The sequence below is a fragment of the Danio rerio genome, chromosome 12 (genome assembly GCF_052040795.2).
Source record: "Danio rerio strain M-AB ecotype USA chromosome 12, GRCz13ab, whole genome shotgun sequence".
NCBI classification, from domain to species: Eukaryota; Metazoa; Chordata; class Actinopteri; order Cypriniformes; family Danionidae; genus Danio; species Danio rerio.
Window position 1 is genome coordinate 12,309,168 of NC_141032.1, and position 20,286 is coordinate 12,329,453.

General features: G+C 41.6%; 1 protein-coding gene and 1 long non-coding RNA gene across 12 annotated transcripts in view; one reads left to right on the forward strand and one right to left on the reverse strand.

Moving 5' to 3' along the window:
- The window catches only part of plekha1b (pleckstrin homology domain containing A1b), a 101,494-nt gene that overhangs the window by 61,224 nt on the left and 19,984 nt on the right, over window positions 1-20,286 (reverse strand). For all 11 annotated transcript variants that reach the window (XR_015503931.1, XR_015503930.1, XR_015503932.1 and 8 more), the window contains exon 2: window positions 3,826-3,986. Coding sequence is in view for 5 of the 11 variants with exons in the window: in XM_087275953.1 (XP_087132079.1) it covers window positions 3,826-3,966 (141 nt within the window). In the remaining 6 variants the exon portion in view is untranslated. The remainder of the gene's footprint in view (window positions 1-3,825; window positions 3,987-20,286) is intronic.
- LOC147841305 (uncharacterized) lies at window positions 7,286-16,786 on the forward strand. Its single transcript, XR_015503953.1, has 3 exons — window positions 7,286-9,176; window positions 14,526-15,820; window positions 15,896-16,786. It is a non-coding gene; the product is annotated as an uncharacterized LOC147841305 (long non-coding RNA).

Genomic DNA, 20,286 nt, shown 5'->3' on the forward strand with positions numbered 1-20,286 from the left:
GCTAAAGGTGCTCTGTTTAACTGTTTTGTTGCAAGTGAAATGCTCAGTTTTTTTACTTACACTTACTTTACATCATGCAAATAGCAAATGCGCTTATGGTGTGATGCAACTGGCTCTTAAAGGGAATGGGAGATGAGCCTCTGATAGGTTAAATCTCAAAAAACACCTATAACTCATTAAGAAAATAAGCTCAACCCTTTTAGAATCATGCGCCATGGCGCAAAGCGGATTTTTCTGTCCTTATATTAGCAAAAGTGGATTCTGAGACGCCCTAAAAGTGTTTGCGCCCTGCACAAAAAGATTTGCACTTTGCGCATTGACCGTCAAAATAGAGCCCTAAGTCTGCAAAACGATGGCATGCAATTTAAAAAAAAATAATAAGTAATGTCATCCTGAAGGGGTGGCTAAGAAGCAGATCCAGCAGGTGCTGAATAAGGTAATACAGAATGTTTTAGCAGTACTAAACTGCATTAGGCATTAGGACCTGAGGGAGGCTGTCAGTGCAGCAGAGGCAAACTTACTGAGGGGTTTTGTTTTGTTCTGTACTCATAATCGCAGTTTCAAGTTGGCAATCCAAAATAGTGGCCATAAATCACCATACAGGTAAAAATTCACTTTAGACTGCTTATCTGATCTTAATGCTAGCACTTATGAGTAACGGTTAGACACTGCAGCCTATAACACATCATCTTATCAACTAGGCACATCAAAGTCCCTTTAAGGCAAGTCATTTTACTCGGCGGCCATCTCTGAAACGCCTCTTGGGCAGTATGCGCAAACATTCTGTTTGAATGGGGAAACATCAAATTCTCAAAAAATGCTTGCCAAGCTTACTATTAAATTTCATATTAGGAATCACCAATAAAATTGAACAACAACTGTCTTTTTTTTGTTTAATTTCTAAACATTTGAATCATTAAAATTTGCAGAAACACACATCTGGTCCAAGCCCCTCAACTGGAGAATCTTCAGTATATAGCGAACGCTGATTGGCTCCTGTACTAGAAAACAGGGCTTTATCTGCCATATTGACCATTATACTTTTCTCGATTCAAAACTGTATGATCGACGTGCCTAGTGTATTCTAAAGTCTTTGGGCACATCCTTAATTTTTTAATAATAATTAACCAAATGCTAATGTTTGATGCCATTGCTGGCCAATCAAGGGTGGACAGAGTACAGAAAAATCATACTTAAATAAAATTACTATTACTTGCCTAAAACTGTAGTGCAAGTAGAGTAAAAGTATCTGTCGTAAATATTACTCAAAGTATGCATAAAAAGTAGCCCTTTTAAAAATACTCAATAGTAGTGAGTATTATGCTGTTAAAAGCTGATGCGTTTGCATGTAATCTGTGCATGTGTGTGTGAACGTAACATTCTGTAGTGCATCTAGTTATTGCCCAGAAGGCACACAAAATTACAAGACGTTAATATTAGATTAGATTTAGGCTGTGATGTCAGGTGACCAAAATTCAATGTCTAGCCAGCATCTAAGGACAATGTTATTTTGATGTCCAATATCGACATCAAATGACGTTGATATTTGGTTGATTTTAGGTTGTGTTGGAACGTGACCAAAATAGAACGTCGAGCCAACATTACTTATTATTAGGGATGTAACGGTATTGTAAATACCGTCATACCGCAATATTAATTTTTTTCGATATTACCGAAGTCGCATGACTCGGTAAAACTATAGGTCTTCTGAGAAAATGTGGTCAGGCGAATGAAGCGAACGGGAGGTAGCTTAAACTACATTTCCCATCAGCCCAGGTGTGGCCATAATCCTTTGTGGTCTGGTGTCGCTACAGATCCAGTAATGCGGAAATGGAGTGTGCGTCGCGGGGGCACTTTTGATCGATTTGGAAGGGCATTTTCTATCCAAGACTAAAAGGGGCATGTGCACTGCACAGGTTGAGCCCTATGTGTGCACGTGCCTGCAAGTTGGGGAATACGACTAATAGCAGTCATGGGGACTGCAGAAACACAGCACACTGTTCAGATTGATGCAGACATTGACTTGTACCGCAAAGAGACCTCTATCTCACTCATGGTTTGTCTTCTCAAGTGGGGGAAAGACAATGCACAACGTTATCCACTGCTGTCAACATGGGCCAAGTCATATCTCTGTCCCAGAATCCTCAGTCCCAAATGAGAGGGTTTTTTTCTGTTGCAGGGGACATTGTAAATACCCAGAGATACCAGCTTTTACCAGATTATAGTTATATGATAATTTTCCTTTAAACCCATCTCTATCTAAGTGAGTGAGTGAGTGATTAAATGTTGAATGTGATGAGTTTTCAACAATACTAAATTGAAACTTTATTTTTTTACATGGTTTAATAATTTTTTGTTATTAAAATTGAAGTTCCTGTTTCAAAGCTTACAGATAGATGACTAATTTGTATGTCATTGACACTTTTGGCACTTTTTTGGAGTATTTTCAAAAGTTTTGTTTTTCCTGTAAATGATTCAATAAATACCGTACCGTGACATTCATACCGGGGTATTACCGTACCGTGAAATTCTGATACCGTTACATCCCTACTTATTATTATTGTAATATTATCTTAAACCATAATACCAAAATACCATATTGACGTCAAATACTGACATTTATTTGTGGGGTATGGCAACTAAAATCCAACATCTGATAGATATCATAGTGGTAACATTAGGGCTTAATTTGTGCCAGAACACACTGGATCCGGAACCTCTAAAATCAGATCCGACACCTCATTTTATCGATTCCCCTCCTCAACCGCCCTTCTGCCTCGTCCGCTGTTTACTTTCACTTTCTTCCGCAACTCCCCAACCTTCTTCACTTTCATCTGGCGGCAACCCCACGCTCTTTACTTTCGTACTTCGTCCGCGACCCCCTCCCCTGCTCTCCACTTTCATGCACGATTATGTGCGCGGCACCTTTTCATCCTTGGTTAACATGCCAGATCCATTACCCCGATCTGTTACAGGACCTCGCAGTTCACAATTTATGCACAGGGTAACATACAACATCAAGCTGTAACATCATTACATGTTGATATTTGGTTGATTTTAGGTTGGATGTTGGACATTGACGTCAGCCTGACGTTGAGTTCTGACGTCAACCCAATTTTCATTTCCAAACAAAAGGCAACATCCCCACGACGGTGGGGTACAACGTCAACCTGATGTCGTGTTGATTTCATTTTGGTCATCATCATGACATGCATCTGAACAGTCTTTTGGTCAATGTGGGTAAAGATTTTGGACATATTCTTGGACACTTTTAATGTTTCCAAACTGTTTTCTGCAATTATAAATCGCACATGTCTTGAGGTAGTTTATTATATTGCGATTTACCTTGCATGTGAGATTTGATTAGACAGGAAATACAGCGCTGATTTTTCTAATCCTCACAGACAAGGAAAAATAAAGTGACTGCAGGTTGAAGGAAAGTAGTGGAGTAAAAGTACCAATACTGCACTAAAAATGTACTCAAAGGAAAGTAAAAGTACACAATCTTAAAACTGCTTAGTAAATTACAATTCCTGAGGAAAAACTACTCAATTACAGTACTTTGAGTATTTGTAATTTGTTACTTTGCACCACTGTGGCCAATACATAGAGTATTACCATAAAATCAAGCATCACTGTGTGAAACTACAATGGATCAAAGACTAGACCCAGATGAACATAACAATGCCATATTCAATAAATGTACATGTTTGAAATGTAATGACTTTTTCAGGAGTAAAAGCAAGGGCAGGAAAATGTCAAATTGACAGCAACTACATTCAGCTAAGCATTGACTGAGTGAAGAAGAAGTAGAATGATTGGTACCTGAGGGTTATCCATGAACCACATCAGGCTGCTGTCCATCGTGTCCAGAATGAAGTAGCGTCGTAAAAACTTGCCACTGTTCTCCATTTCCTCGATGTCTAAAAAGCCACATATCCGGTTCTGACGATCTACGTACGGCATTTCTGAGACTAAGCATTACCCTGTAACACAAAGAGAACAACTGATTAGAAGGAGATGAGAGAATGTGAAGGGGAGAGAAAGAGGTGGAGGATAGTAATTAAAAATTATTTGGTGTCTTTGTGTGTAATCGTCTGGTAAAACTATTTCCTATGATGTCACTCTTGGTCATGCTCCAACGAAGTGACACTTATTTCATTTCAGACCTCTGTGCTGATGAAACCCCTGTCATACTAAGATGTATGAATATAAATGACTTCACTGTGACATCTCACAGCTGAGATGCAGCACACACATACTTAAACAGTGTAATTTCCCATTTACCTGCACACTTTCTCAATGTCATAACAGTATGGTAAATGTGCAGATATTATACCAAAGATTCTAAAATACACAAGACATGTCACTCTTGTAGTTTTGAATAGGGAAAAGTGTAACAGTCATTTGGCGAATAAAGACCCGCATTCTAATACAAGAGCCAATCAGCGATCCATATTAATATAGACTGAAGATTCTAAAGGGGAGGGGATCGGACCTGATGTGCGCTTCTGCAGATTTTGTTTGATACGAAAGTTTAGAAATTAAACCAAAGGGACAGTTGTTGTTTAATCTTATTGGTGATTCCTTATTTAAAATGTAGCTATATAGCTCAATAATGGCCATGAAACCCCCGTTTCAGCAGGGTTTTTTCACACCTCTACTTTGGAAAAAGTCAGGAAAGTGGGCGTGTCCGGCTCTGTTTAGGGGGATTGTCGGAGGAGCAAAATAGGGAAGGTCTGTAAAAAATTGCATAAAAATGGGAGTGTCGGATTGGGCATGCGTTGATTTTCACAGAGGCAAAACAAACACACACACACACACACACACACACACACACACACACACACACACACACACACGCACACACACACACACACACACACACACACACACACACACACACACACACAGGGGAGAAAGACAGAGACTGATTAAATGGACATCAGTATTAAAATTATTTGGCAAATTATTAAATGGTGGACTTTAACTGCAGTTTGGCTCTTTCATTCAGGAATTTCATTCATGCCTCTCGTGACAAACGAGATATTTGATTCAAGGAACTGCTCTAAGCTTGTATTTTTCATGCAATGTTTTTTACCGCACGGCAAATGAGAGAAAAAAAAAAAACCTCCGCATTTCTCGGAAACTAAGATGCACTCTGTAGGTAGCGTCTGAAAGCAGAGTGTGTTATTCCTGTCACAAAATACGGTGAAAATCCTACACGACGGAAAAAGTTTGATTGTGATGCTAGCATGTTTACACTCGGATTGAAGCATTTACATCAGCTTTTTCAGTCTATAATATTGTAGTGATATTAACGTAAGAAATCATTTGACTAAGGTCCGTATTTAAACACTTAAAGAGTACTGCTGACGATACGAACTTTGCCATCTGAATAAACAAAGACCACTGACCGCTTACTAAATCTGTTGAGACAGTACAATCAACACCAACTGAATGAAAGACACACTGAATGAATGCAGCACACTCAGAGACGTAATAAGGTACTCCCAGGTACAGATGTCTAGTCCACACGCTGGAATACACGATAAGATCTCATGGCCGTGACGCAGCTTTAAAAATTTATTTCAACCCGAAAGTACGAATTTGCTCAAAATAATGCAAAAAACAACAACAACCAATTTTCACTAATTTGTGTACTAATAGTGTCTTTAGCAGCATGGGACACATATATGACTGTCAACAGCTCAAAAAATGTGTTGATGTTTCATGACCCTTTAAGCTTTATTGAATTTATATGGTGAAGAATATATACAGTATTCAGTGTTATACTGAAATATGTTATTGAAAACTGCTGTTAGATACCTGGAAAGAACTGTATCTTTTGTAGTATCTTCACTATACTGTATCCCTTTTGTATTGTATTTTGCTTGTAGAGTTTTTTTATTTTTATTTGACAGTGTCCTTTTTTTACTGAACATATGATATCATATACCAAACCATACCAAAAACCGTGACCCTAAAAATGAAAACCGAACTGTGAGAAGTCTGTATTGTTGCACCCTTTAGCATCTACCGTTTCTTCTCCAGACAATTGATTTTCCAGTTGTCTCAAATAGTCAGAAGGAAGCTTTATCAGAGAGAACTACTTAACACCAGTCTTCTTCTGTCCAATCCTTGTACATCCTGCAGGGTTTTAGTTTGTCCTTGATGCATTTCTTGAAGAAAACCGTTTTCTTTGAAAACAGGCCACTATCCAAAAGTCTTCCCCTCACTGTACATGTAGATGCACCAAAATCCACTTGCAGCCTTTCTTGACCAAGCTCTGCACTGGTGGGGATATGATCCTACAAAAAAGATGGTGCTTACAGGACGCTCTGGGATGTCCTGAATTTTATCATGAATTCAAACCACTCTCTTTGAGGGTTTCGATCCGGTAAATGCTTGTTTTTTTTACAGATGCAATCTTCTTTGTAGTAGTTTCTTTGCACGTGAGGTCATTTTGATGCAAAAAGGGGGTAACCATGGCTTTGAGGTAACCATTGGTAAAAAAAGGCAATAATTAAAAGCACTTGTACCCTCATGTTAGTAATCAGTCTGTTGTTACAATCCAGTCAGTGTGACAATAGGTGCGTTCGACTTCATGCAGCGCTGCGCAGATCAATCGAAATCTGTCTTAAAGAGGTGCATGCTGGTTAGAAATTTTGTCCGGAATGATGCTGCGCCGACGCCACGTGACTGTCACATGTGCCATCAAAGTACAGCGACAGCGTTCCGAGATTAGACAACTGAATCAGACCGTGCAGCATCTGAATAGCGGCTGCAGGGGCTCTGATGACGACACCGATATTACACAAATGGCCGAGTTCACCACATGACAACAAACACGTGTGTTTCGGGTTTATTATTGGATTCAAAAGTTTCAAAACAAACAATTCACTTTTCATACATCTCTATCTTTTACACATCATGCTTATTAAAAGGCTACAAGTATTTTACTGAAGTAATCATGTTTTGTTAAATAATCTGGTTATAAAGGCTGGCTTGCTTGCATGGGTTTCTTTTCAACTTTTTTATACAGACTATTTACTGCATTCAGCTTCATGAACGATTTAAATGACATATTTTAGTAAATAACCTAAATATAACTCAAATAAGTCTTATAGACTTGAAATAAAATGATTACCATCATTGATCCTGACACCCTAAAGGTTTCTTAACAAATTACGTAAAAAAACTATTTTATTAAATAATTATAAAATGATTTTATGATTATAATATAAATGTATATTTTATTTCCTGGCTAGCCGTTTATATCTGCTCTTTCTGGGAAACATCTGCTTAAAGTGTAGCTCACTTATTTTACCTTTTGTTCAATCTTTTTGGATTAAAATGCTTTTTTGAAAATGCTTTCATTATCCAATATAATCTTAATCATTGTTTAAGATCAAAACAGCTTGTTTTGGGTTTAACATTAATAAATATTAGAACGTTTTATATCTATAAATGTAAAGCCTTTTTAGCATATTCAAACAAGAAGTAATTAGCCTAGAGTGATGTTTAAATCCTAGAATTTGTGCTTACTGCTTTGTGTTTAATAGTTTACCGTTTACCCTTATTTCTCTCATGCATTTGTTAGAAATTTAATTCATAGTTCCCTTATTGTTTAAAAATGAACTATTTGTAGAGACTGTATTCTGTTTTATTTGTAAATCTTTTGTTGCTATAAATAAAAAAATAATAATATAATTATGATGACGCCATGTGATCGGTCATCATGACTGCAGCAACTTTGAGCCCCGAAGTCTCCAGCTGTCTGGCTTGACAGCTCTGTTTTCACTTCCGCCCCTGCCTGCGCTCGGCTAACTTCGCTGATCACCGGCTGCAGCTGTGCTTTATGTCGAACGCACTGGTAACACTTTACAATAAGGTTCATTAGTTAATGCATTTACTAACATGAACTAATCAAGAACAACACATGTACAGCATTTATTAATCATAACTGAACATTTACTAATGCATTATTAACATCCAAACTCTTGCTTGTTGACATTATTTAATGCACCGTAAGTTAACATGAACTAACAATGAACAACTGTATTTTCATTAACTAACGTTAACTAACATGAACAAACTCTGTAGTAAATGTATTGTTCATTGTTTGTTCATGTTAGTAAATGCATTAAGCAACATTAACTAATGAACCTTATTGTAAAATGTGACCAACGCACTTATTGATTGCACCTGACTAGTACTCATTCCCCACTGTCACATGTGCTGCTGACGTGATTACTGAAATGTGTTTTGTGTCAGGGCATAAAAACAATGATTTTTTTTAGCTAGTGAAGCTTTTTATAGTTATTTAAAGGGCACCTATGATGAAAATCATCTTTTGGAAGCTGTTTGGACAGAACTGTGTGTAAGTATAGTGTGTCCACAGTCATACTGGAGTGATATAAAGACAATAGGTCTCTTTTTTTTATTTCCTGATGTTAAAATAGGGTCCAAATCCCTCCCATCTTGAGGCCCACTACAACGTGACATAGGAGTGGAGTTTCCCTATCCACCGATTTGATTGATAGATGCATATTAACATGTTTCTGTAGAAATGCATATAATATTAAGATATCATTACATCTTAATATTGGAAAAACAAAAGAGCTATGTCTGGGAAGTCAAACAAGAGCAGTAGAAACTAGATTTAAAAAAAAACAGTCATCATAAATGGAAAAATAGTAAAGCAGGTCTCAAATTTTAAGCATTTAGGCACAATTATTGACTATAAACTTAATTTTAGAAATGTAGAGGCTGTTCATAAGAAGGATAATATTGTAAAAAATATTGTAGCTTGTTCAAACTACGCATTTAAAATGAGCTGAAACAACACATTTCTTGAGATTGTTTTGGGACGAATTAATTGTTTTATGTTCAATCTACTAACATTTGTTACATTAACGTAACGGATTTGTGTTGGGACAACATGAATGAATTATGTGGAACCCTGTATTTTTTACAGTATACACTCAAAAGGTTATTTTTAATGCTGGTTTAAACTACGTATTAAAAATGAGCTGAAACAACAAAACTCTTGTGATTTTTTGGGACAATTTATTTATATTCAATCCACTTCAATTTGTTATGTTAACTGAATTGATTTGTGTTAGGAAAACATAATTGAATTGTGTAGAACCCTTAGTTTTTTTACAGTGTATGTGTCACCGACTCGGTCCCAGTCATTCCCCTCGCTGACCAGCAGAGGTCACCATCTCCGGACTTCTAACCATTACGTCATCCTTCTCACTCAGATCCCAGCACACCTGTTCTTCATCTCACTAATGACCCACGTACCACATATAAGCAGCTCACACACACACTTCATTGCGAAGTCTTGTTTAGCCCCGGCCAGCATTTCTGAGCGTTCTATCCTGCCTGATCTCCCGTTTACCACTTCAGCCCGTTCCTCGACTCTGCTCTGTCTTCTGCCTGCCCTTGACCTAAAGCCTGATTACACGGACTCTGATTCTCGCTGCCTGCCCCTGACTAAAGCCTGTATTACGGACTCTGAACCACGCTGCCTGCCCTTGACTCAAGCCTGGTAATCACTCTGCCTCTGTTATCTGCTAATGATCGTTGAGTTGTATGTTGTATGTTCGCACAACCGTGCGAGGTGTTGATGTTTAAGTGTGACTTAATAAATACTGCAAAATGGATCCCTCCGTGTCAGTCTCCCCGTTACAGAAGACTTCGCCCAACACGGATCCCGCAGCCATCCAGGTTTTGTCTCACGAAGTCACCACACAAGCTCAAGTATTGTCAACACACCAACAACAACTAACACACCTAACTCAGTTAACAGATGAACTGGTGAAATCCCTCCAAAACCTGCAAGCTGCTGCCACTGCGCAACCCACCGCCAACTACTCTCCAAGTCCACTTGTTGTTGCACAACCCCCGATGACTTCCGGAGTTCGATTGGCTTTTCCTGACAAGTTCTCAGGTAACCCAGCAAAATGTAAAGGCTTTCTATTGCAATGCAAACTGTTTATCGCCCAACAACCCCATCTGTTTAAGGACGAGAACGGGAAAATTGCTTTTGTGTGCTCACTGCTCACTGGGAAAGCGCTAGACTGGGCTACTGCAGTTTGGCCAGACAGTACCCCGATATTTCCCTCGTTTAATGACTTTCTCAAACGTTTCTGCACTGTGTTCGATCATCCGGAGGGTGGTCGTAACGCTGGCGAGGAGCTATTGTGTATCCAACAGGGAGATCGCTCCGCAGCTGAGTTCGCCCTGCAGTTCCGCACCTTGGCAGCACAAACTGGCTGGGCTGATGATCCGCTTGTCACGCTCTACAGAAGGGCTCTAAAGCCAGAATTGCAGCGAGAGATGGCATGTCGTGACGATGGGAAAACTCTGGATCAACTAATCGAGCTTTCCATAAGGTTAGACACTCTCCTCCGCACTCGCAATCCGCTCTGCTCAATTGCTTCCAGTCCTGTATCCCCTGAAACCTCCGCTGAACCCATGCAATTGGGTAGAACCCGTCTGAACCCAGAAGAGCGAGAACGACGGAGAAGAAATCACCTGTGCATTTACTGCGGACTTCCAGGTCATACGAAGGTTTTATGTCCCCACAAGCCTCTCCCTAAAACCCTCTCGGTGAGTGCAACCACTATGTTCACTACCACTAATAATGTTGTGAATCTGCCTGTCACTTTGAGAAACGATGGAGAGGAGATTGAGACTATGGCCATGATCGATTCAGGAGCCGCTGGTAACTTTATTGATTACACGTTCGCCACCACTCACTCCATTCCTTTAACCTCCTGTGATTCCTCCATAGCCATCACTGCTGTAGATGGGCGCCCTTTGGGAGAAGGACGTATAAAATTCCAGACCCTGCCAATCTTGCTTCAAACAGGCTCTCTCCATGAAGAAGAAATTTCCCTTCTTGCCATCAACTCCCCTAAACACTCTGTGATTCTTGGGTTACCATGGCTACAACAGCATGACCCTCAAGTCTCTTGGAGATCTGGTGAGATCATAAAATGGAGCAATCAATGCTTTACCCAATGTCTGCATCCTGTTTCCCCTATCCAGATCAACACAATTAACAAGACCGAAGACTCTGAACTCCAGCATGTTCCTGATGCGTATCACGATCTAACTGAAGCATTCAATAAGCAGAAGGCTACTAAGCTCCCTCCTCATCGTGAAAATGACTGTGCCATTGAGCTGCTACCCGGCACCACGCCCCCTCGTGGTCGCATCTTCCCTCTCTCACAACCTGAAACTGAGGCTATGAAGAAGTACATCTCTGAGGAGCTAGAGAAAGGATTCATTCGACCATCCACTTCTCCCGCTTCAGCAGGGTTTTTCTTCGTTAAGAAGAAGGATGGCAGCTTACGCCCTTGCATTGATTACCGAGGCTTGAATGAAATCACAGTCAAATACCGCTACCCATTACCATTGGTTCCTGCCGCCCTTGAACAACTCCGATCCGCCCAGTATTTCACTAAGTTGGACCTCCGTAGTGCCTATAACCTCATCCGCATACGACAAGGAGACGAGTGGAAAACCGGGTTCTCTACAATTGACGGCCACTATGAATATCTCGTTATGCCCTTCGGCCTAGCAAACAGTCCTTCCGTGTTCCAGGCATTTGTAAATGAGATATTTAGAGACATGCTCAACAAATGGGTCATAGTATATATTGACGACATCCTGGTCTATTCCAATTCGCTATCTGAGCATATCCAGCACGTTCGGGCAGTGCTCAAACGTCTCATTAAAAACCAGCTGTATGCAAAAAGCTCCAAGTGCGAATTCCACCAGACCTGCATCTCATTCCTTGGCTACATTATCAATCCAGAAGGCGTGGCCATGGACCAGCAAAAGGTTGACTCTGTGACACAATGGCCACAACCCGAAACCATCAGGCAACTACAACGATTCCTGGGCTTTGCTAACTTTTACAGACGCTTCATAAGGAACTTCAGTTCAGTCGCTGCCCCACTGACCGCCATGGTCAAAGCTAATAATACTCGCCTTAAATGGAACCCCGACGCTGTCCGAGCATTTACCCAGTTATAGACTCGCTTCTCCAGTGCACCTATTCTGCGTCATCCTGATCCCGAACAACCCTTTGTCGTCGAAATTGACGCGTCAAACACTGGAGTTGGAGCCATCCTGTCCCAGCGATCCCTAGTGAATAAGAAGCTCCACCCCTGTGCCTTCTATTCTCGCAAGCTTAACTCCGCTGAACGGAACTACGATGTGGGAAATCGAGAACTCCTCGCCATGAAAGCTGCGCTAGAGGAATGGAGACACTGGCTTGAGGGCGCAAAACACCCTTTCATCGTCATCACTGATCACAAGAACCTAGAATACATCCGGTCTTGTAAACGTCTGAATCCTAGACAGGCAAGATGGGCGCTGTTTTTCACCCGATTTGACTTCCAAGTCACCTATATCCCTGGTTCGAAAAACATCAAAGCAGATGCTCTGTCCCGCCTCTCAGACGATGAGACCTCTGAAATCCCTGACGAGCCTATAATCAAAAGCCCTCTAATTGTCGCTCCCATCCAGTGGGATATAGATCAGGAGATCCTCCAAGCCGCCGAAAATAATCCTTCTCAGCAGCCCTGTCCGGAGAATAAAATCTTTGTTCCCCCGTCGCTTCGAGAAAGACTCATCTCCGAGGTACATGACCACCCCAGTTCCGGTCACCCAGGCAGCACAGTCACTGTGCAAATAATTCAATCCCGCTACTGGTGGTCATCCATACACAAGGATGTAATCAACTTCATTAACAAATGCTCACCCTGTCAGATGTCCAAACACTCCCGTCACCTTCCAGCTGGATTACTCCAACCCCTGGAGGTGCCACATCGTCCTTGGTCACACATCGCTATAGATTTCATCACCGATTTACCCATATCTCAGGGCAAAACCACCATCCTCACAGTAGTGGACCGATTTTCGAAATCCTGCCGCCTTATTCCCATTTCCAAACTGCCCACAGCCATGGAAACGGCTGAGTTACTCTGCGAGTGTGTGTTTCGGTACTATGGTCTCCCCGAAGACATCGTATCGGATAGAGGTCCCCAGTTTACATCCTGACTCTGGTCAGCATTCTTCAGAAATCTCCAAATCAACGTCAGCCTAACATCCGGCTATCATCCCCAATCCAACGGGCAGACAGAGCGCTTGAACCAAGAGATCGGTCGATTCCTCCGCACGTATTGTCACTCGACCCAGAACGAATGGGCCAAATTTTTGATGTGGGCAGAATATGCTCAGAACTCCCTCAGAAAGGCATCTACTGGATTAACCCCATTTCAATGCGTGCTGGGCTTCCAACCTCCGCTCTTTCCCTGGTCCGGCGAGACCTCTGAACTCCCTGCGGTGGATACCTGGTTTAAAAACTGCGAAGAGGTCTGGAACGCAGCTCATACTCACCTCTCTCACGCCATAAGGCGTTTCAAGGAACAAGCCGATCGACACCGACGTCCTGGTCCCATGTATTCCCCAGGACAATGGGTATGGCTTTCCACCCGCGACTTACGCCTCAAGCTGCCCTGCAAGAAACTCAGTCCCAGGTACGTGGGTCCTTTCCAGATAGAAAGACAAATATCTCCTGTTTCGTTCAGACTGACACTCCCTAATCATTTTCGTATTTCCCCAACTTTCCATGTCTCTCTGCTCAAGCCTGCTGCTGGTCCAGCCGAGACGGATAGGGAGGTGGCAGCCGGTGAACAGGGTCCCCCGCCTCTCATGATCGATGGCGAAGAGGCTTACCAGATCCACGAGATCCTGAGATCCAGACGCCGGGGCGGTCAACTCCAATATCTCGTTGATTGGGAGGGGTACGGTCCGGAGGAGAGATCTTGGATTAACCGCAAGGACATCCTCGACACCACACTACTGGAAGAGTTCCACTCACAACATCCGGAGATGCCGGCCCCTCACCCCCGTGGAAGACCCCGGCGTCGAGAATTGCCTCACTTCAGGAGCCGTTCGTTGGGGGGGGGCTCTGTCACCGACTCGGTCCCAGTCATTCCCCTCGCTGACCAGCAGAGGTCACCATCTCCGGACTTCTAACCATTACGTCATCCTTCTCACTCAGATCCCAGCACACCTGTTCTTCATCTCACTAATGACCCACGTACCACATATAAGCAGCTCACACACACACTTCATTGCGAAGTCTTGTTTAGCCCCGGCCAGCATTTCTGAGCGTTCTATCCTGCCTGATCTCCCGTTTACCACTTCAGCCCGTTCCTCGACTCTGCTCTGTCTTCTGCCTGCCCTTGACCTAAAGCCTGATTACACGGACTCTGATTCTCGCTGCCTGCCCCTGACTAAAGCCTGTATTACGGACTCTGAACCACGCTGCCTGCCCTTGACTCAAGCCTGGTAATCACTCTGCCTCTGTTATCTGCTAATCATCGTTGAGTTGTATGTTGTATGTTCGCACAACCGTGCGAGGTGTTGATGTTTAAGTGTGACTTAATAAATACTGCAAAATGGATCCCTCCGTGTCAGTCTCCCCGTTACAGAATGAAACGATCATATTTATTCAGAAACATGAGTTGAATGGCTCGATATATAAGATGTCTTCAGGATTTTTTTAAAAGGAAGTTTTGGTTGCAAAGCAATTTCAATGAAGAGGAACTTCATGAAATGTTCAATGCAAAAATCTTGGTAGTTTAATTATAAATGTATTTAAAAAAAAAAAGTATTTTGGATTTTTGGACAAAAATAGAAAAGAAAGTCATCATGAAGTTTCAAGAAACCCTTCAAGTACTTTTTTGAAACTTTAACGGATTTGTGTGTATTTAACATTTAAATACACAATTAAGCTTTAACTGTGGGGATAATTTTGAGCTTTTGTCAGCTAATTTCATCTTCCGAGTTGAAAATCCTTATTGGCGCAAGATCAAAATTGATGATGTAGCGCCAATCGGCCTGTCCAAGTGATAATGTGTCGGTTTCTCATTATTATTCATAGTACGGCTGTGCGATATGGGCAAAAGAAACCTATCAACCTATTCGATTTTAACCAAAATTTTGTCACAGACAGACTGAATCTGTGTTTACAGTGTGAATCTGAAACATATTTCAAAAGAAAACAATTAGATCTTTAACTAAGACTTTACAGTAACAAGTCTCTAAAACAGACACAAAATAAAAATCACCAAGCTGTAGCAAATTGTCTCTAAAACAGACCTATGTGAGAGCGCGTTCGCGTCATCAAACTCGAGTAAGGGCCTACTCACATTATGCTGTCCGAAACGTGCCCAGGCCCGTTTTCTGGATCGTTTGAGAAGTGTGAGTGCGCTGAATCGGGCTCAGGCACGGTTCACTTGGCCGGCCCTGGCCCGGTTGAAAGAGGTGGGCCTGAGCGTGGTTCACTTGGGCTTTTCGCCAAAGCCTGAAACTGAAAGCAAGACCTGACTTTTAAGGGACTGTTTCAAATGGATTTTGAAACCATCAATCTTACTGAAATCAATCTTACTGTTCAATGAACACAAACTGTCGTAGTTTATTAAAGACGCAAACCCCTCACTGCACGACAGCTGCGCGCCTTCAGCAGACCTCCTCATTCCTGCAGCAGAAGCAGCACGAGGGCTTTATGATTGTTTATGAGTGCCAAAAGTGGCGGATCTGTTCTGCGAAATATCTGACCGCGTGTCACTGCATCCCTCAGGACTGTTTGACGAAATATTTGACTGCATGTCACTGCATATCAAACGACTGAAATGATATAACTAGAGAAATGTCCTCTGTGCTGAGCGAGAGCAGAGAACAGCACAGTATCGATGACGCAAGCTTGCCCAGGCCCGATTGTAGTGTGAGTGCTGGCTGTCGGGGGAGACGGGAGGGGGGACAAGCGTGCTTTGGCCTGGTTCGAGGCAATCGTACATAGTGTGAGTACGGCTTAAGGCTCCAATGTTCTGCTTGACCAAAGGCGAGAAGTAGTTGCGTGTATGGTTAGATTTGTTTTGTCATGCATAGATTATAGACCTCTTTATGATGCTATGGTAAGATAGTTGTATGTACAGATTTGTTATAAATATACAGGTTATACGGTGCTGTGTACAAATGTGAATGTAGAAAGTATTGCATTGTATATAGATATAAGGTGCAGTGTACAAGTGGGTTTGAGAAAGTATTGCACATATTTATTGCACAGTTGGGGGATATTTAACTATTTATGAGGTAGATGGCCAGAGGAAAGAAACTTTTCCTGTGTCTGGCTGTTTTTGTGCTTGGTGCTCTGAAGCACCGACCAGATGGTAACAGTTAGAACAGGTAGTGTGCTGGGTGTGAGGCGTCCAGAGTGATTTTGCAAGCCCTTTTACTCACTCTGGAAGAGTACAGTTCTTGAAGTGTAGGAAAGGTAATGCCAAGGACTCGTTCAGGAGTCCGGACTATTTGCTGTAGTCTACAGAGGTCGGTTTTGGCAGCTGAGCCCAACCAGACGGTGATTGAAGTGCAGAGGATGGATTAGATGATAGCTGAGTAGAACTGTACAAGCAGCTCCTGTGGCAGGTTAAACTTCCTCAGCTGACGAAGGAAATACAGATGGTGGTGCCCAGAAACCTGAATGACTCTACTGCAGCCACAGTGCTGTTCATGATGGTGAGTGGGGGGAGTGCAGAGGGGTTTCTCCTAAAGTCCACCATCATCTCCACTGTTTTGAGTGTGTTCAGCTCCAGGTTGTTGTATCTGCACCATTAAGCCAGCCGCTCCAACAAATGTCTGTATGCAGACTCGTCACCGTTCCAGATGAGGCCATAACAGTAGTGTCATCTGCAAACTTAAAGGTTCAGGACACCCTGGAGAACCTTTTTTTATATATTAACAGATGTGTGTGTGTTGAGCATCAGTTAAGACAATGTTAGCACCTGTCAGCTTTAATTGTGGGGAAAACTGGATAATTTTGAGCTTTTGTCAGCTAATTTCAGCTTCGGGGTTTAAAATGATTTTGGGGGAGGGATCAAAATCGGCGACGTAGCGCAGAACTGCAAGTGCAATGATGACGCGTCGGTTTCTCATTATTATTCATAGCGGAGTTTTCTTATCCTATGAGAAGAGCCGGCTGCTTAATTATTCATGAGACCTGCCAGTGTCAAGCCGAGCTGAGAGACACGGAAACCACGGCACAGTATTTAGCCGTTCATGAAGGCTCATATGCGTTTGTTTCCATCATCCACGGGGTTTGTTGCATGTTTTCCCCTGCGATCTTGTCAGGGCCAATCATACAGCAAAGCTGTGAGTGTGCTGCTATCATTTTTGTCGGGAGAGCAGCACGAAAATTAGAGAATGGCGGACGCTGTCTTTTATCAGGAGTTTGTTCACATTCAGACACATCACTGTGCTGCTGTGTTTGCCTAAATCCTCCAGATTACCAGCAGGGTTAATGGTTAAAATAGACAGGTCAGGAGACCTGCTGCACTGAGTCTGCTGGATACGGGGATTGAGGGAGAATAACAAATGCAGCAGGGCATTAAATCACTGTTCATTTCTTAGCATTTTAACTTTGTAAACTATAAACTCATGCGTCTCCTCACGGTTTGTCTCATTTTGTGAGCTAACTGGCAACAACAGTTGTTCGCTCACGTTCTCCCCTGCTGGCTACGCCCACTCCTGCCCGATGCTCGCGGAGCTCCACGCCCATTAATCATGCATCTTTTGAAAAAATTCTGAAGTAGACTTTAACCGAAAGTGGGGGGTGTCATGGCCCTTTAATAAGTTTGATGAAGGGGTCTTCTGCGGTGCAGTCGTTCATTTCCAATGAATATGCGTGGATTGCGTGCACATATTGAAAGCGAAACGCGCAAGTATTCCAGGTGCAAAGTTTCAGACAAACTTTATATTTTTTTTTAGCAAAAATGCTACACCATCAGTCAAGTAACAAGACAGACTCCCTAGTTTTTCACGATTTCATTTTGCAATAAAAATGACTGATTTCATGGCGGGAATTCCCAGAAATCTGCAGACAATTTAGCGACAATTTACTTTTTCTCAGATTTCACTCCCCAAACATAGTCACACATAAGACATGCGTCAGGGCTTCCCCTACCGTCATACACATAAACACGGATTGCTGTAAAACTCGTCAATGGCAGGGAACTGTTTTCTCTCGTTAACTGCTGGGAATGAGTTCAATTAAATCATTTATTGATTTGACGCACATCATAATACCAGCCATTAACCCTTTAAGATTGTGCTTTTTTCCCATATTGTGATGTATATCCAAACGAAACTTCCTATTGGTCCTAAAATTATAAACAAAATGTAGGGTGATAAATTATTTCATTCTTTGGGAACCAACTGGATCCTTGGAAGATGGGTGTTGCTAATAAAATAAAGAAACATTGATGAATTGACAAAAGTTGGGCAGAAACAACACACGGTCTGATAACCCCTTGCGAAAGGCATTCTATATGACCAGAAGTAAAAACAAAAAGGTCCTTTTGAGGTGACAGGGCAGGTTATGGTATTTGATTAAAGATTATGATGGCAAATAATTTTTTACAAAATAATGAAGTGCACAGATACAATATTTTACAACAAGCACTATTCCATAAATATAAAAACAAGAAGAGCAAATTTTGAGTCCTGCCAACTTTAAAGAGAGAAAAGCATCGACAGACAGAGTTCCCGTACAACAACTCAATGAAGAAAATACGTGTTTCAAGTGCTGGGATATAGGATTACACATCCTGAGAAGGTACTTCAAGTCCAAGCACTCAAATATGACACAATTTCTTCGAGGCTCTTACGCTCGCTGTCATAAAGTGCAAAGCCTAACAAGCTATCACGGTCAGATCATGTTTCAAGAAAAAGAGAAAAGCTCTTTCAGCACTACAATTTGTAGCATAGATGTTTAAAAAAAAAAGAAGAAGAAACTTTATGGCTCACAAAAAGATTGGATGTTATCTACTGTAGAGGAGATAGTGATGCTGTTAGAAACATTTTCATCATATCTATTCAGAAAATACAGATGACTGTCACAGTAAATAAAATAATATAATACAGACTCGCATAGACACATAAATGTAGAGATAATACCACAAGGTGTAAATAGGATAAAGAGAATGGGAATGTGTTATAACAGTGCAATGCATTCTGGGTATTGAGGACAAGGGAGCTTGATTTCTGTTTATCTCTGCTGATTTATTGTGTCAGAAATAAAAAAAAAAACACGAGTTGTCACTGGGGTGGTACTTTTTCAAAAGGCACCTAAAAGGTCCATATTAATACCTCAAGGGTACATATTAGTACCTAAAAAGTACAAAGGTGTTCCTCTTAAAAATTTTAGGTACTGATATATACATTTAGGGTACCAATATGTACCCTTTAAGTACAAATGTGTACCTTTTGAAAAGGTACCACCTCAGTGATAGCTCTTGTACCTTTATTTCTGAGTGTGTATTCATACTCGTCAGAAGTACATATATATACAAGCAGGCTACAGTTTGACAAATATTACTGTTGTTAGACAACTTTTGAGGCTTTTTTAGTAGAGAATGTAGTTGTTTAGATTGCAATGATGAAGTTTATTTGTAAAAATAGTGCCTATTTCAAAATATTTACAATTTCTAAGAGCTCGTCAGCGGCCAAAGACAGTTGACGCCGTCTATCCACAAGATAGTGTGTTCTCTTGAATGCGAATAAAAATCTGAAAAACGGAAGCCTCATGGTTTTTAAGGTGGACCGAATAGAGTCAATAAGAAGCTCTGAATAAGAAGCTGGAATCAGCCTTGTTCCTCCTTATCGCAAACACAACAGTAGTCTGGTGAGATCTCTGTAGATGGATGGCATTTCATGTCACGATCAGCCTTATAATCTAAAAATGTGAACAAAATTAGCTTTTTCGTCATCACCGTCATCACGTCATCACGTCATCAAGGGGCCACACACCAGAAGTGCCGCTTCACATTACGCTACAGAGAATCATTCATATACTAGGTCTAAAGTGACGTTAATGAATTAGTAATGGCTTCTGCTGTTCTGACGTCAGCTGCAGATGTGAATGAATGGCGAAATAAAGTAGTTCCTATACATGGTAAGTCAATGCAAAGATGCAATTCTCACGAATGGAGAAGTGCGAGGTTAGAGTTTTGTACATTTGTATTGAATTGGTCGAGTTGGACATTCTGAACTTCAGGGGACATTTGGACACCTTTAACCAATCATGAGCTTTCTTTCATAGGGGAGTGGTTATTACGTAGTGCCCGTTTTTGGTGTCCCGAGGGGAAATCCTCTTGTTGACACCAGACAACAGCTTATCAAACTGGGCTCAGCTCG